The sequence below is a fragment of the Dysidea avara genome, chromosome 2 (assembly GCF_963678975.1).
Source record: "Dysidea avara chromosome 2, odDysAvar1.4, whole genome shotgun sequence".
Lineage (NCBI taxonomy): Eukaryota > Metazoa > Porifera > Demospongiae > Dictyoceratida > Dysideidae > Dysidea > Dysidea avara.
The window spans coordinates 25,729,404-25,745,011 of NC_089273.1; the positions used below are offsets into that span (position 1 = coordinate 25,729,404).

Below are 15,608 nucleotides of genomic sequence, written 5' to 3' on the forward strand. Positions count from 1 at the left end.
CAAAACATTGCTTTGAAATACTAATCAACCCAACCTAGGTCAGTGTCCAGTACTTACTGATCCTGATAATGGAATGGTGGACTGTTCACTGGGAGATGATGGAGTACCAACTGAAGGAGACACTTGTACTTACCAGTGTGATGATGGTTATGAGTTGTCTGGTGATATGATGAGGGAATGTCAGAGTGATGGAACATGGACTGGTAGTGATCCTACTTGTGATCTAGGTGAGAATTACAGGTAGCTGATCAAATTAATCTACATACGGTACCGTTTAAATGCAATGTCATCTTGCGAGAGTGTGAGCAATTTAAAAACCTCACTGTGGCACCTGTTTCACGCATGAGTATTCATCCCATACAAAACAGGATGAATACTTGTGAGTGAAACAGGTACCAAATCGCAAGTTTTTAAATCTCTACCTCTGGAGAGACAATGTTGAATTTGAGCGATACTTTAACATGATACTGTATTTGACATTATACTGATGTGTATTATAGTAATTCAAATATGTATGACTATCACCTTAGTATGCTTACTGTATTTCAGTGGTACAATGTCCCACACTCACTGCTCCTGATAATGGAATGATTTCTTGTACTGGTAATGAGGTTGGAGACACTTGTACTGTCTCATGTGATGATGGTTATGAATTGGGTGGTAGTGAAACTAGAACCTGTCAGGGTGATGGTACTTGGAGTGGAACTGATGCTACTTGTTCAGCAGGTATACAAATAGCCCTGGATAAAATATTTATAATTCTTAAGTTCATTATATCCACATACGTCTGTCTCTATACCATATCAAGATTAACTTTCATTGATTTTCTCCAATATAAAACATCGGTTATACACTAATCTCTCATATTTACTTGTGTATTTCCTAATTATAATCTATTTACTTTGTGATTGTTGGTACTGTATGAATAAAGTTGTGGTTTTTCACTAGTTCAATGTCCCACACTCACTGCTCCTGATAATGGAATGATTTCTTGTACTGGTAATGAGGTTGGAGACACTTGTACTGTCTCATGTGATGATGGTTATGAATTGGGTGGTAGTGAAACTAGGACCTGTCAGGGTGATGGTACTTGGAGTGGAACTGATGCTACATGCTCAGCAGGTATCATACAGTACAATAGTACTGTATAGTAGGGATAATGGAGGGTTTGGGCTTTTCTGGCCAAAAATATCACCCAATAACCAGCTTCACAATACCATCTTGGCATAATGGCAGTGGTATAACCAAGCCCAAAAGGGCCTTTGGTACAACCAAAATAGATTGTTAATTTTTAAAATTTTTTTTGTTCAATGGAATTTTCTACTGCCTGCCTGCCCTGCCTGCCTGCCCTGCCTGCCTTAAGACTAGCGCAACTAGATAACTGCTACAGCTATGAGCTTGATTTTTTTTCACTGTTCGACATCACTTTGTCTCAAGATGTGCCTTTTGGAATATCACAGTACGTACAATGCACACATCCTCTTTTGTGTCCCATTTATTTTTGCTGACTGCCAAAGGTGTCGATTCGCAGTATCGCAATTGCTTCCCTATGGGAATCGTCTCTATTTTCCCATATAACAGGATTGGCTTCTCCTACTGCTCTTCACTTGTAGCGCTGTGTGAAATGGGCTGAACATAACTGCAAACAAAGTGCAATGGCCACTTTAATATTTGAGCCAGTAATTGATAGTTGGGGCACATGAATCATCCATATTTTTTTGTGATAACTGGACTGACTGCAGAGTCGTTTCTCATAACTGTTCTTCATTTGTAGTGCTGTGTAACAGGCTGAACATAGCTGAAAGCAAAGCATAACAACTACTTCATTTTCAAGTCAGTAATTGATATTTGGGGCGGGTGTTCAGTTGAAAACATTACCTCTGGCAACTTCCTTTCTTTTGATGTAGTATGCGTGGGTTAACCAGTCATAATAATGTTACAAAAAAGTAACAAACAAGTACGTATAAGACTGAATTAGGGATTAAATGTACACTAGTATATCTGCAGGTGTATAGGCAACCTATCTTGTTTCACTACTTGTTTCTATGATCCCTAATCGAAGTTATAAAATTCTTAATGTTTACTTGTATTTGTAAAAATAACCCTGGATACTATATTTATAAGTTTTTACTTTATTGTATCCATCGTAGATACATGTGCTGCAGTACCTCTATCAGTATGCTACAAAAGTCCATCAAGAATCCCATCTGTATGTTTAAATTCATTGATTTTCTCCAATGTCAAATCTAATGGGTTGTTTGTAACTGTACTAAATTCTCATACGTAGCTACTCAAGCTGACATTATAATTTCACATTAAAGATTTCAAATACACATTTTTTTGTTATCCAAATGTACGAAGCAGAAAAGGTGTTGATAAATTTGTCAGATGTTTTATATTTAATTATGGATAAAATGTATACACATTATTTATGCCTGCATGAGGTCTTTCACAGTATCCACTTCCCATATGTATACACCGAAGACAAGTAAACTGATAGAGCAGGGTGACATGCCTACTCTATAGAATTACAATTTTTAATCAGCTTTCTTTGTGATTAGTAGATACTGTGTGAATAAAGTTGTTTTTATCTTTCACTAGTACAATGTCCCACACTCACTGCTCCTGATAATGGAATGATTTCTTGTACTGGTAATGAGGTTGGAGACACTTGTACCATCTCATGTGATGATGGCTATGAATTGGGTGGTAGTGAAACTAGAACCTGTCAGGGTGATGGTACTTGGAGTGGAACTGATGCTACTTGTTCAGCAGGTATAAAATGACCCCGGTTATGTCTTAAGTTTATTATATCTGTATAATTACACGTGTTACTTCTATTTCAATTCCACATCAAGATTACCGTGTTTATATTTCAATGTATATACCACTTTTACACTTCAAAGGGAACAGAAGGTGTCCAAGATCAGATGTCATTACAGTTCAGGGAATGCATTAATGAGAAACAGAGCCTCCTAGAAGGGATGTGTATATGATATACTACCTCTATTTCTCATTAATACGGCACACCCATGCTCAAAGCTCCCATGTCGTTATGCCCCAGTAACACCTTTCCAATGTTGTTATTTTTATTCATGATCGAAATTTACATGGCAAACCTGCAGTTTCCCATGCACTAATACTCATGTGACAAGTATGTACTACTTGAATTTGGCCATGAAAACCACTTAGACAGAAAGCGTTTGTTATCCTTGCTATTCTATGCTATTATAGAACTTTGCATGGGCTAGATCAAAGGAAAAAGTGCACTCTCAGCCAGCCAACAGTGCTTCATCGACCACAAAGAGTGCTTTATTCAATGAATAAAGCACTCTTTGCGGTGCAATGAAGCACTCTTTGTGGGCAATAAAGCACAGTTTCCCATGTGCTCTAGTGCAGGCTAATAGCCTATAGGGCTCACGCCAGGTATGACTAATCGCCCAAGCTGGTGAAGGCTAATAACCTTGCCGTGCTGAGTGATCAATCACCCCAGGCAATACGAGTTCTACCACTGAATTGCTTTTATAGACATACCTAAATGCTTCGATGATGGGTGGGAGAAGGTAACATTGCTGTTACGTTTGTTAATGTAAATGGACAAGTCCTGGAGATATCACAGAAATATTTCATCATGTGACTCACAAAAAATCAATTGTGGATTGCGAGCAAAACCTTCCAAAATACACGATAAACGTCTACCATGCCAAACTATGGTGAACTACGTATGGGTTACTTGTTAAACTAATTTGTATGCATTCAGGCTGTTAATAGTTCGTGCAATGCGTGTTAATTACAAGTCCTAGTGTATGGTGAAGCTACATGACTAGAAAGTTCCATAAATCATTTAAAGCATAGCCTTGCTCGTGCTATATAAAAAATAAAGCACTCGGCGCTTAGCTTCAATGCTAATAAAGCACTCTGCTTCGTCTCGTGCTTTATTAGCATCTCGGCCATGCGCCTCGTGCTTTATTTTTCATATAGCACTCGTGGCTATGCTTTAACATATACTTAATGGACTTAACCAATCAATAAACAGCCTAAATTCCAGTCAATGTACTACATCTACTAGTAAAGTACGCATTGGAACAATAGCATATAACCCCTCACATGCTGCTTCTTTGCTAGTCAAGACAACATCAAGAATAGAATCATCAATGACACTGCTTGTTTCTATATCGATGTCATTAAAAATAACTTGTTAACGTGTACTATACCACTAGGATTCACCATGGATTTCAAACCATGTTATGAAAGACACACTTTGCAAGTGCTACTGATTCTCACATTGATAATGATGCCACTTTTGCACCCCACACTTGAAACAGAAATCAACCATATAGATTTAAAAATATAATTGCAGGCCAGTAATGTATGAGCCACAATTTTTTTTGTAAAAATGCATACATACATTGTTTGATAATTAGACACACAATGGTCATTTAAGGGCTCTACAGTACTTAACAGTACAACAACCAGCTCACAACCAACTGTTAATCCTTCGGTTCTGTTCTTGATCTCTTTACGGTTTCTAGCTAGAAGCTTTGTAGGGAAACCATGGTGGCATACTTGAGAACTCCAGTAGTGATGATTAGGTTCCGTATGCTTCTCAACAGTTGGTTAGATAGTAGTACACTGTTTTGAACTACGTTCTCACCAATCTTTAGCTTCATTGCAGCCACCACGTCATCCGCTTAGGTTATGCCAGTTTAACTCCCAACTTCGACACTAGCCGTACAGCGTTTTTCTGTGGAAGTTTCAGTGACTGCTGGCCTTGATCTTGTTTCCTTTATTGTTTGGTGACTAACACTGAAGTAGAAATTAACAATAGACTGTCATGGGCTTTCAAAGTGATGAAGAGAATACACCATTGATGTTGCAGGATGAACGCACTTCTAAAAGTAGCCCCAAACGTACAGTAGGGAAGTAACGTGAGGTGTTAACCTTTGTCCAGTACTTTATCAGTACAATTACAACCTTTAACAAACATAACACTCTTTGTGTACCATGCCACTTCTTTGTACCACAAAAATTTACCGGTTTTATTAGTATAACACCCGTCTGATAATTGAAGCATGCATTTCCGGTAACTGAGCTCATCCAATAAAATTTAATAGATGCTTACGCTACACTAACTTCTCACACTTCAGTGAATCAATTATCCTAACGCACAAAATAGAAATCATTTGTCAGGTATTTTGTGTGTGTGTATATATAATGTAGTTACTGAATTAGTAGCATGATAGTGTAGCTGTCCACAGGTGATGTTAGTTTGATTTTGCCTGATTTGGAGTGGTTTTGTACTGTACTGATATTCATAATAATATGCTCTCCACTGAATGGAGTATTTGCAACTTTGGATCAAACAGTATCTAGCTAATATTATACTTTGTGAACAGTAGGTATCATCAAGTTGTGCTTTCATCTTTTCACTTCTGTAGTACAATGTCCACCACTTACTGCTCCTGATAATGGAATGATTTCTTGTACCGGGAATGATACTGGAGACACTTGTACCATCTCATGTGATGATGGTTATGAATTGGGTGGTAGTGAAACTAGGACCTGTCAGGGTGATGGTAGTTGGAGTGGAACTGATGCTACTTGTTCAGCAGGTATACAAATAACCCTGGATACAATATTTATAATTATTGAGTTTATTATATCCACCATAATTACATGTGTTATCTCTATCTCTTTGCCAGATTAATATGTTTAAATAATTTTAGCTAATTTTAATCCACTTTTTTGTGATTAGTAGATACTGTATGAATAAAACTGTGTTTTGACTTACTAGTACAATGTCCACCACTTACTGCTCCTGATAATGGAATGATTTCTTGTACCGGGAATGATACTGGAGACACTTGTACCATCTCATGTGATGATGGTTATGAATTGAGTGGTAGTGAAACTAGGACCTGTCAGGGTGATGGTACTTGGAGTGGAACTGATGCTGTGTGTGCACAAGGTACAGTGTGAAGCATGGTGGGAGGCATATTATTTTACCAGTTTTGATGGTCATTTAAGCTTCACAAAAAAAATTCTGAACACACTACAACTAATTGTGGGACATGTTTTAGTGGCCAGCTTTATATAAAAGGCTATATATGCCTTGATCAGAAAAAACTGAATTCCCTTTTTAAGTCATCCAATCTGTACAGGGCATACGGAGAAAGGAGTGGGACATTTGCATTTCCTTGTAAGGAAGAATGATTGTGAAATTGCTGGCTAAAAACGTAGTTTCTCCAAATAAAGTATCTGCAGCTGATCCACCACTAGTAGCTCCTGTAAACTTTTTAAAAATTGAAAAATGTTCTGATCCTATGATAGTTGGGTTGGCTAATGACCATATTTGCACCATGTACCCTGTATACACTGGTCCAACTGTCTGCACCTGTGTAATTTATTATGGCCAAGAAATTTTGGCTTGAAGATGACCATTTTAGGAGCGTAATTTTTATGTTGGTGAACTAATAATATCCTTAAAATGTGTTCCATTAAGTAGCTCACAAATTAGCAGTGTAGTTATGTGAAATAACTGCTCAGTATAATAGAAAATGTATCACAGATTTTATTACATGTATTTCTACCACAAGGCACTGCATGCCCGCCACTCAGTGATCCTGATGGTGGAATGATTGACTGCTCACTTGGAGTTGATGGAGTACCTAATCCTGGTGACACATGTACCTACACTTGTGATGATGGTTACATGTTGGATGGTGACATGACTGTAACATGTGGTGATGATGGTAGTTGGAGTGACGACACTACTTGTAAACTAATACGTACGTACTGTAGTCTTCATTGTGCTCTCACTATCCTTCACATGCATATACATACTATGTAATATACATGTGGTGTACCGTGTTTAATTTTACCAATGCTGCCAGTATAGACTTGTCTTCTTCTTGGTTTGATAAAATTTAGGCAAATTACACTTGCATATGACATTTGGTAAAAAATAATGATGATTAATTCATATTTCTGCACTGTCCATGCACTAAGAAAATTGATATAGTGCTTCTTCCTCACCAATAGAATCCCAGTATGAATTGTGTAATGTGAATCAAGCCAATCAAATTACAGCACCTCCTTTGTTTTCAATATCACTCAAACTTAAATTAAAACCCACCATGTCCCAAATCTCTAGTTTTACCTTTCATCACATGTGAAGGTTCACAAAGAGTGCAGAGGTGAGAAATGTAGGAAAGGAATAACACTGATGATATTTAAAGCTGGTTTTTACCAAAATGATTACGTACGTATACAGCTATCGTATAATACCTACTATTATGTAATGGCATAACCATATCTGATTGTCATACAAGCATCACAATCAGGGATATGATATAATACAAATCTTCATTGTATCATTGATGTGTTGTATGTTATCTGTTTCCACAGGATGTGAAGTATTAAAGGCTCCTCAATTTGGTTCAATCAATTGTTCACTGGGTGATGATGGAAAACCCACTCCTGGAGACACCTGTAGTTTCTCATGTGATGAAGGGTACAATATTGGAGACACTACCACAACTACCTGTAAAGATAATGGCAACTGGGCACCAGCTTTATCAGCTGAATGTGTGCTTGGTAAGTATAAGTATAATAAGCACAATTTATTATACAGCTTTTACTGTCAACTATAAGACGTTATAGTCTGCATATGTAATCCTAAAAGTATTGTCAAATGTACCAATGTATGTACGTATGTGTTATTTTGCTTTGTGATATAGAAAAGTAAAGAATTAATAGAAAGTTGTACCTTTCAGGCCTTCGACCAGTATTTAATTTTTGTTTGAGGTTCTTTTCAAAATAAGTATACAAATTTTTAGTTCATAATGGTGCAGGTGTTTAAAACACACTATGGACAAGCATACAATAGCATAATTCTACACATATTTAGGTGGTATTCCTGGATTCCAGTCTAAGATTTAACTTGTGCATGAGCTTGGAGCAGGATAATAAGACTATGGGTTTGTAGCATTAATATACAGTGTAGCTACAGTGTACATGTAATAGGATTCTCATAAGAGTATTTGATAAAATTCTAATAGAGCAGTCAGATTATTCTAATAGAGCAGTCAAAATTACTCTAACAGAACATTCATAACAGAATAGTATTTTTAAAAAAGTAGTGGTTACTGAACTGAAAGTTAGTTCAATAATGTACCAGCTATTGAACCAACAGTAAAACTGGATACTAAAACAAATAAATGAAGTGTAGTGTCTGTGTAGTAGCTACCAGCTGTGCTACCACTGTTGGCTCCCCAACTCCTTTACTTTTTAAATCCTATAAATGTGACTACAGAAGTAGGCTGTACTATAGTAAGAAGAAAATAACATAAAGAAGAAACCAAAGCTGAACCTGACAGTAAAACGTAGACAAAAAAAACAACAACAACAACAGTGCAGCATCCAGGGTTTGAACCCTGGACCATCAGTGTGATGGTTCTGTGTAGTGGCTATCTGCTGTGCTGTTAGCTCCCCAACTCCCTTACTTTTCTATCCTATAAATGTGACTATAAGTAAGAAGAACATAACCTAAAGGTGAAAAAGAAACCAAAGCTGAACCCAACTAACACTAATACTATTTGTTGTGTGCCCTAAATTGAATACTTGGGGCAGATTAGTGAATGGATACTTAAGCAGATTAATGACTGTCAATTTAGCTGTGTTATCCGTGAAAAAACCTTTAAGTTCAGTAACCACTTCCTTTAAAAAAATGGTATCAAAGATTGATGATTAAATTGATATTTAAAGATAGCTTAGCAGCTAACTCTTAAGTTTTTAATTTAGAATGCGTAGGTACATGCATAATTGGAAAGGCTATTAGACCACTTTTGCAGATCCAATCACAATTTAATTTTGCTGATCAGAACATTTAATTGAACTGAGGTATATCCAAGGCAGTCCAGATGCAGTGGTCTAGGGGTGCAGCCCCTAGTTGGTGACAAATATTGAACATCAAAATGCTTGGACTTGGCAACCCGTAACTTACTTGTGAATATTACAACTTGGTCACATAATATATATCCTTTGTTCCACTCTGTTTGGTGTAATTTTAATATGAAGTTACGGTCAGTCAGACTTTGAAATTTGAAAGTACTCTGTGACTCATTTTATAGATCTTTCAAAGTTTTACTGTAGTACCACATATTGTATGTGATATTAAAAACTGTTTGAATTTCAGATGGTTGTGAAGTAAATTCAGTTGTTGATGAATCTATCACTTCGATGGATAAGAACATAACAGTCACATTCACTTCTGATAGTACAGACCCAGAAGTATTTTTTGACTGCAGAATACACAAAAAGGACTTCGAGATTTGTAAGTGTGATTAATATTATGACATTCCATACACAGTGTATTGCCTTCTGTAGGCACCAGCCCTCTCACCTATACAGAAGATGACGGTGTGAGAGAAGGAGAAAATATTGTTAGGGTGCGAGCTCAGTGCCCTGGTCAAATCAATGATCGTCCAACACAAGACTTAGACATTGGTATGTTCATGGAATTAGTGTGATATTACTGTAAGTACTATCAATAATTTTGAGCATAACAAGTGGCTGAAGCATTAAGTATAATGCTAGCTACATAATAGGTAGACTAATTGTCCAATAGTTAAAATGGATTTAAAGGATAAAATAATACACAGTCTTGACAATATCTCTAATAGAGTAGTCAGTTATTAGTTATAATGAATGACGGATTGGTTGACACATAACACAGTGCACTTCAAGCTAATTGTGGAAATATGTTGTGTTATTATTGTTATTCGTTAGCACCATAATGGGTTACAAATATTTGTTCTCAAGGGAGACCAATGTGCTCTATAGTGACCAGAACTTAAAAATCTGATGGCTATTTGTGATGCAGCCTATTAACAACTTGAAATTAAATATAAACTATCCTCATACATGGTCACATGTGTATTCTATAAATCAGAGTTTTGGTAAGCACTTTTGTTCCATACAATGTTTCAATATATGTTTGCTCTTTATGCAGTAATATGCTGTCCACTCACTCTTGGAAATGGGACAGTTAATTGTGAGCTTGGTGAAAATGGAGGTCCTAATGCTGGAGACAATTGCACCTTGACTTGTGATCGTGGCTTCATTATGGAAGGTAGTAGCTCCAGAATGTGTGACGATCTTGGGACATGGACCGGCGATGATACGACATGCACTGCCCGTATGTATATGTGTGTAGTGTGTATTTCTACAAGTAGAGGAATTTTAAGTTCAATTAGGAATCATAGCCATAAAAAGTAGGGAAGCAAGGGACACTGATGTAATAGTGGATAGTTAATCCTTACTTCAGTGATGGGTGTAGACTGAACCAGGGATTAAATGTTCACTAGTAGGCAACCTCCCTCCCTTCACTACTTTCTATAGCTACATGTATGATCCCTAATTGAACTTAAAGTTCCAAATTTTTCCTTCCTCCTGTTTGTTTGTTTATTTACTTTTTGTAGCATAATTATTATCGTATACCACATCAAAAACTTAATGTTTTCGTCTGAACATGTGCCCCAAACCATCAATTACTGAAAAAGTGAAGTAGCTATTATTCAACTATGTTCAGCTCATTACACAAGCTTACAAACAAAGAGAAGCACTTTTGGAATTAGTTCAGCCACTATGGACAATTTCTGTTACAATTATAGGAAACTCATCTCTGTGCTAGCTAACACAAATCAACACCTTGCACTGTCAGCGAGACGAAATGTGACACAAAGGAGGACAAAAGTAATGTACACTGTACTATATAGTGTGCCAAAAGGCACCTTTTAGGCTGAAACGATGTCTAACAGTAAAAAAAAATCAAGCCATTTGCCTTATTGAGTTACCCTAGTCTGGAGGCATCAGGTAGGCATGCAGTTAAAGTCAGAAAGTCTATTAAATAAATAATTTTAAAATTCTGTAGGAACTTATCAGAAGCCTTTTTACTGCTTTAAAGACACTTTTGGGCTTGCTTATACCTATCTAAAACTACCAAGGTGCTATGGTACAGTAGTACCTGGTTAATATTTTTTATATGGAAAATGCAGACCTTTGTCCTAATATACAGTATGGTTTGATAGAGGCCTTTATAATGTTTTATGTACAGTATAACATTACAACTGCTGCACAATTTTGTAATGGATCATAACTTTGTGGCACAATTCTAAATAATGTGCAAATAATTATATGTGTGGTCTAAAGTGTGAGGAGGTATTTTTTAACTGTATGTGCGGTGGCATTATATGAATTATAGAAACATGTATAGGTCCCTAGAGGGATAGCATTTAATAAATCCACCTGGATGGTGAGAACAATGATTAAGTAGAGGTTGAATACAGAGAAGATCACGGATCCCAGCTGTTGTGGCTCCTCTGGTGCATGCCTAGACTGCATGTTGCAGGGGATCAAGTCACTACTGGGTCTGGGATTTTTTCTGCATTCTTCAATGTTTCAGTAACATGTTTCAGACTCCCTGTATTCACAGGCTTTAGCCTTCTCACAAGTCCCTAGTGCGATAGCATTTAATAACATATATGAACCTGGTGTACTAAATACTATTATTATACATGTTACTTACTTTATAGCTGACTGTGAGATCACAATGCTTGATGCCAATATTTCATCACATGACTTAACCATAACTGTTAATTTTGTCGCTGATGATCCACATGCTCTATACAGCTGCAAACTGAATAACAGAGATTTCGTGGACTGTAAGTAAATACATTTGTGACTGGATTTTGAAAATTAGTCTCAATATCACCTCAAATGTTTATAGCCAAATTAATGCTCTCACTAAAGTGAGTAAAGTACAGTATATCTTGAGTTACAATTAATTTTGTGACAAAAAATTAAAGAGGTCTCTTAATGGTAACACAGTAAGTAGTAGTATAACTCTAATTATTTCACACAAAACATTAGGGATAATTTCCCAGAATCCAGTCATGTTTACAACAATACACAGCAATCAGTATTTGAAAAGACTAAAGTTACTAGTCTAAGATCAGCAATTTAAGTAATACAATTTTAAACAAATGATTATCAGCAAGTGTCAATAGCTCATGTCAATATAGTTTCTACAAGACACTTTTGAGCAGCCTAATACCACATGATCAATTGTTGTCAGAGAACTGTCAAATAGTGTTGATGTGTATGTTACAAATATGTACACATAAAGGTTTTACACAATTCCTTTGCTGAAGTTATTTTAGTGCATTCATTTCATTTAAAAAATTGTCTTCACAAAGCTTTCAGTGGTACTGTTGCACAAATGTTTTTGTAGAGGTGATGATGTATATAGTGGAATTGGTATTATTATAGTTGCCATCCCACCAAGGGGCAGCTATACAGATTGTAAATATGGCAGATCTCCCACAGTGCTTGCCTTGTTACCAGATATATCCCCTCAAAGTTATTCAAACAGAATAATATTATCTGGTTTGTGATTATTGATACTGATGATTATTGCTGCAGAAAAGTATTTCAGTATAGTAATGATACCTACTAGTATTTAAAGCTCCCATTTTTTACGAATTTGTATATAATTATATGATTGTGCTATTTATTATAGGTACCAGTCCTTTCACCTATTCTTCACAACAAGTAAGACCAGGAGACAATCAAGTGAGAGTTAGAGCTAAATGTCCAGGCCAGTCTGGTAGCTCTGAAGTTGAAGTGTTACATATACGTAAGTGTACAACATAACTAAATTAACAGCTTTAAATTATAATATATATATATTACAGTACTATTATTATTGTTATTATTGTTGTTGTTATTGTTGTTGTTGTTGCTGTTATTTACTAAGCAGTCATCCCTGCTGGTGTGCTCAGAAGACTTGATACTGTACTTACAGCAAAAAAATTATTTTTTAAAAATTATGAGTGGACACATATATTCACATCATGTTGCTTATGCATGCACTTTTGGCTTCTCAAACTACATGAGTCTCAAATTAAATTACTGAACATCAAAATACCATTCATCATGTCTTATAGCTATGTATGTAACATGCATGTACAATAGATGTTGAATTTTTATAACAGTACATGAGCCATAATTATTCATAATAAATTATCTTCCTGCAACTATGTACGTAGTTAAAAGATGTGAGCATTTTTAGTTGACCAGCAAATTGTGGGCATGTGACCTATTATATATGTAACTGCAACAATTGCATGCAAATAATATAGTAGATTTTACCTACTGAATAGATTGTCCAGTGATTCATGATAAAATGTAGCCCTATGCAGCTATAGCCCCAGAGTTGCTTGATAACTAGTACTTTATGTCAAGTGCAGATCATACATCCATAGGTTTATAAAATGTAGTTTTGGTGAATCTTCCTCAAGTTTTCTCTGCATCAAATTCCAGAGTAGCCAGTTTTGTGGCAATATTCCTAGATTTTGGTGCGTAATCAGCTATAGAAGAGCAAATAGCACTTCAGCTTAATAGACTCAAAATCATAAAAATGTTATATTATTATAACTCGTTTAGTTGAGTGTGTTTATAAGAAGCTATGTACTTTATAGAAATATGTGAGGCCCTCACTCTTGATAATGGGATGATTGACTGTCAATATGGAGACAATGGAGGTCCTAATGCTGGGGACATGTGTAGTTTTACATGTGATGCTGGATTTGACCTAAGTGGAAGTGCTTCTAGGACATGTTTTGAAAATGGAACATGGAGTGGGGAAATTTCCATGTGTACCGGCAGTAAGTTATTCTGTGTTACATTTATTATTATGTGGTATGAGAAAATCTGTAGTAGTATTTTTGTACTTCATATGTAACTTCTTAGTATAACGTTTCTTGCCGAAACAATTACAGGGGCAGATCCAGGGTTTGGAAATGGGGGGAGGGGAAGGTGCACCAGGGTAGTAGGTATATAGATCATGGAACAGGGGGTCTGGGGAGCATAGCCCCCCCAGAAGCTAATGCTATGTCATACGTGACTGAAAATTAAATGTATACAGTATTTAATGCACACAAATAATTTATCTTAATCATACTGCTTTCTAAGTGGACTAAGAGTTGTGGATAAGTGACAGGCATGACTATCCTACATAATAGTTATACGGGCACAATGTGGAGTCTATGAAATTTATAAACCCGAAGGCCCTGGCTATATAACTGCTTTAGACTGTATTTCACATTACACTCACATTACTTACTTTATCCTGGCTGTTTCTACTGTAGGCTTGGCAAAACGGCTGGCTTTCTTGCGATAATAAACAAGGTGGAGTATATGTGACCCAGTCTGACAAAACCGGGCTTATCACTTATTTAAAAGTATCAAGAAATGCCGGTTTTAAGTATTTAGTGTGTTGTAGCTCGCCAATGGTTGAAGCTAGGTGTACCAAATTTTCACACATTTTATACCAATTCCTTACCTTCCAGAGCATCCACTGTGCAAGTAGCCAACAACTAAGTTTCCCGTCATTTTAGATAGTTTTTAAACCGAGGTTGACTGTATCAGGCGAGCTGCAAATTGGGTGGGAGGCGGGGGTCCTGGAAGGCGGGCAAGATGGTGTTCAAAAATTGAATAGGAAGGCCAAGGGATAAATTAGGCCAAGTGTTGAGCCATTGAGGTCTCAAAACTGGCTAAAATGAAAGGAAATTCACAGTAGTGGTAGTTATTTAACACCACAGAGCTGTACAGCCACATACAGTCGTTCCCAGGCTGACCACTAGGGACCCGCCGATTATGCTGGCATAATTTTGAGTGTAATAGGTACCTAAAAGCATTGAGCATAATGCCAGCATAATAGGTTAAATATTTTTACGATAGTATAAATTCTTGCTGGAAAAATGACAATTGCAAAATAAGATCGATATACTCTAATAGAGCAATCAGTAACTCTAATAGAACAATCATCAAACTGGCTGTTCTATTAGAGTATATCGATCTTTTCTCTTACATGCAGCAAGAATTTATTATTTGTGTTCCAGCCACTCATTTTTTTCTTTCTATACAGTGTTAAACTAGTAGCAAAGCATATGAACTAAGGCATGAACATTGAGCATAATCGAGCATAATAGGTAAATATTGAGCATTAATTTGAGCATAATAGGTGAATTTTTGAGCAGTGCAGCATAGCATAATAGGTAAAATTATGAGCATAATCGGCGGGTCCCTACTGACCACAGCTCCATTAAGGCTCCATACCACACGTACGGATCGCCACTGGGCTTGGGAAAAGCAGCCAGCAAAACCAGACCACTCAAGTCTAGCTGATTTTAAATGTGGAATTAGATAGTTTATTCATGTAACTGTGTGACCTGGGTGAAAAATCGAATCTGCTGACATGGGAAATAAGACCGGTTTTCTCAGACTGGGTCACATATGAGTTTTATTACCCACCCAAAACAGCCTAAATAGAGTCTAACTATATAATCAGCCTAAAGAATGGCATACACAAAACTATGTGCATTTCATTTACACAACATTCTTAACAGGACCATGCATGAGATAGTGGTGCAGATGCTATTTCATGCTCAGCAACTATTATGAAGGATTCCGAATAGTGTTTTGTGTGGTGACTGTTCTAATTTAACTGACTGCTCTATTAGAGTATCTCAATCTTGCTTAATTCT

General features: G+C 36.5%; 1 protein-coding gene across 1 annotated transcript in view; it reads left to right on the forward strand.

Annotated features, from left to right (window-relative positions):
- LOC136246957 (alpha-tectorin-like) overlaps positions 1–15,608 on the forward strand; it is a 35,904-nt gene that overhangs the window by 15,338 nt on the left and 4,958 nt on the right. The window contains exons 8-21 of the mRNA XM_066038557.1: positions 39–227; positions 550–726; positions 949–1,122; positions 2,602–2,775; positions 5,439–5,612; positions 5,795–5,968; positions 6,597–6,788; positions 7,408–7,596; positions 9,197–9,334; positions 9,388–9,507; positions 10,013–10,198; positions 11,595–11,723; positions 12,581–12,697; positions 13,542–13,727. Of these exons, the coding sequence (XP_065894629.1) occupies positions 39–227; positions 550–726; positions 949–1,122; positions 2,602–2,775; positions 5,439–5,612; positions 5,795–5,968; positions 6,597–6,788; positions 7,408–7,596; positions 9,197–9,334; positions 9,388–9,507; positions 10,013–10,198; positions 11,595–11,723; positions 12,581–12,697; positions 13,542–13,727 (2,319 nt within the window). The remainder of the gene's footprint in view (positions 1–38; positions 228–549; positions 727–948; positions 1,123–2,601; positions 2,776–5,438; positions 5,613–5,794; positions 5,969–6,596; positions 6,789–7,407; positions 7,597–9,196; positions 9,335–9,387; positions 9,508–10,012; positions 10,199–11,594; positions 11,724–12,580; positions 12,698–13,541; positions 13,728–15,608) is intronic.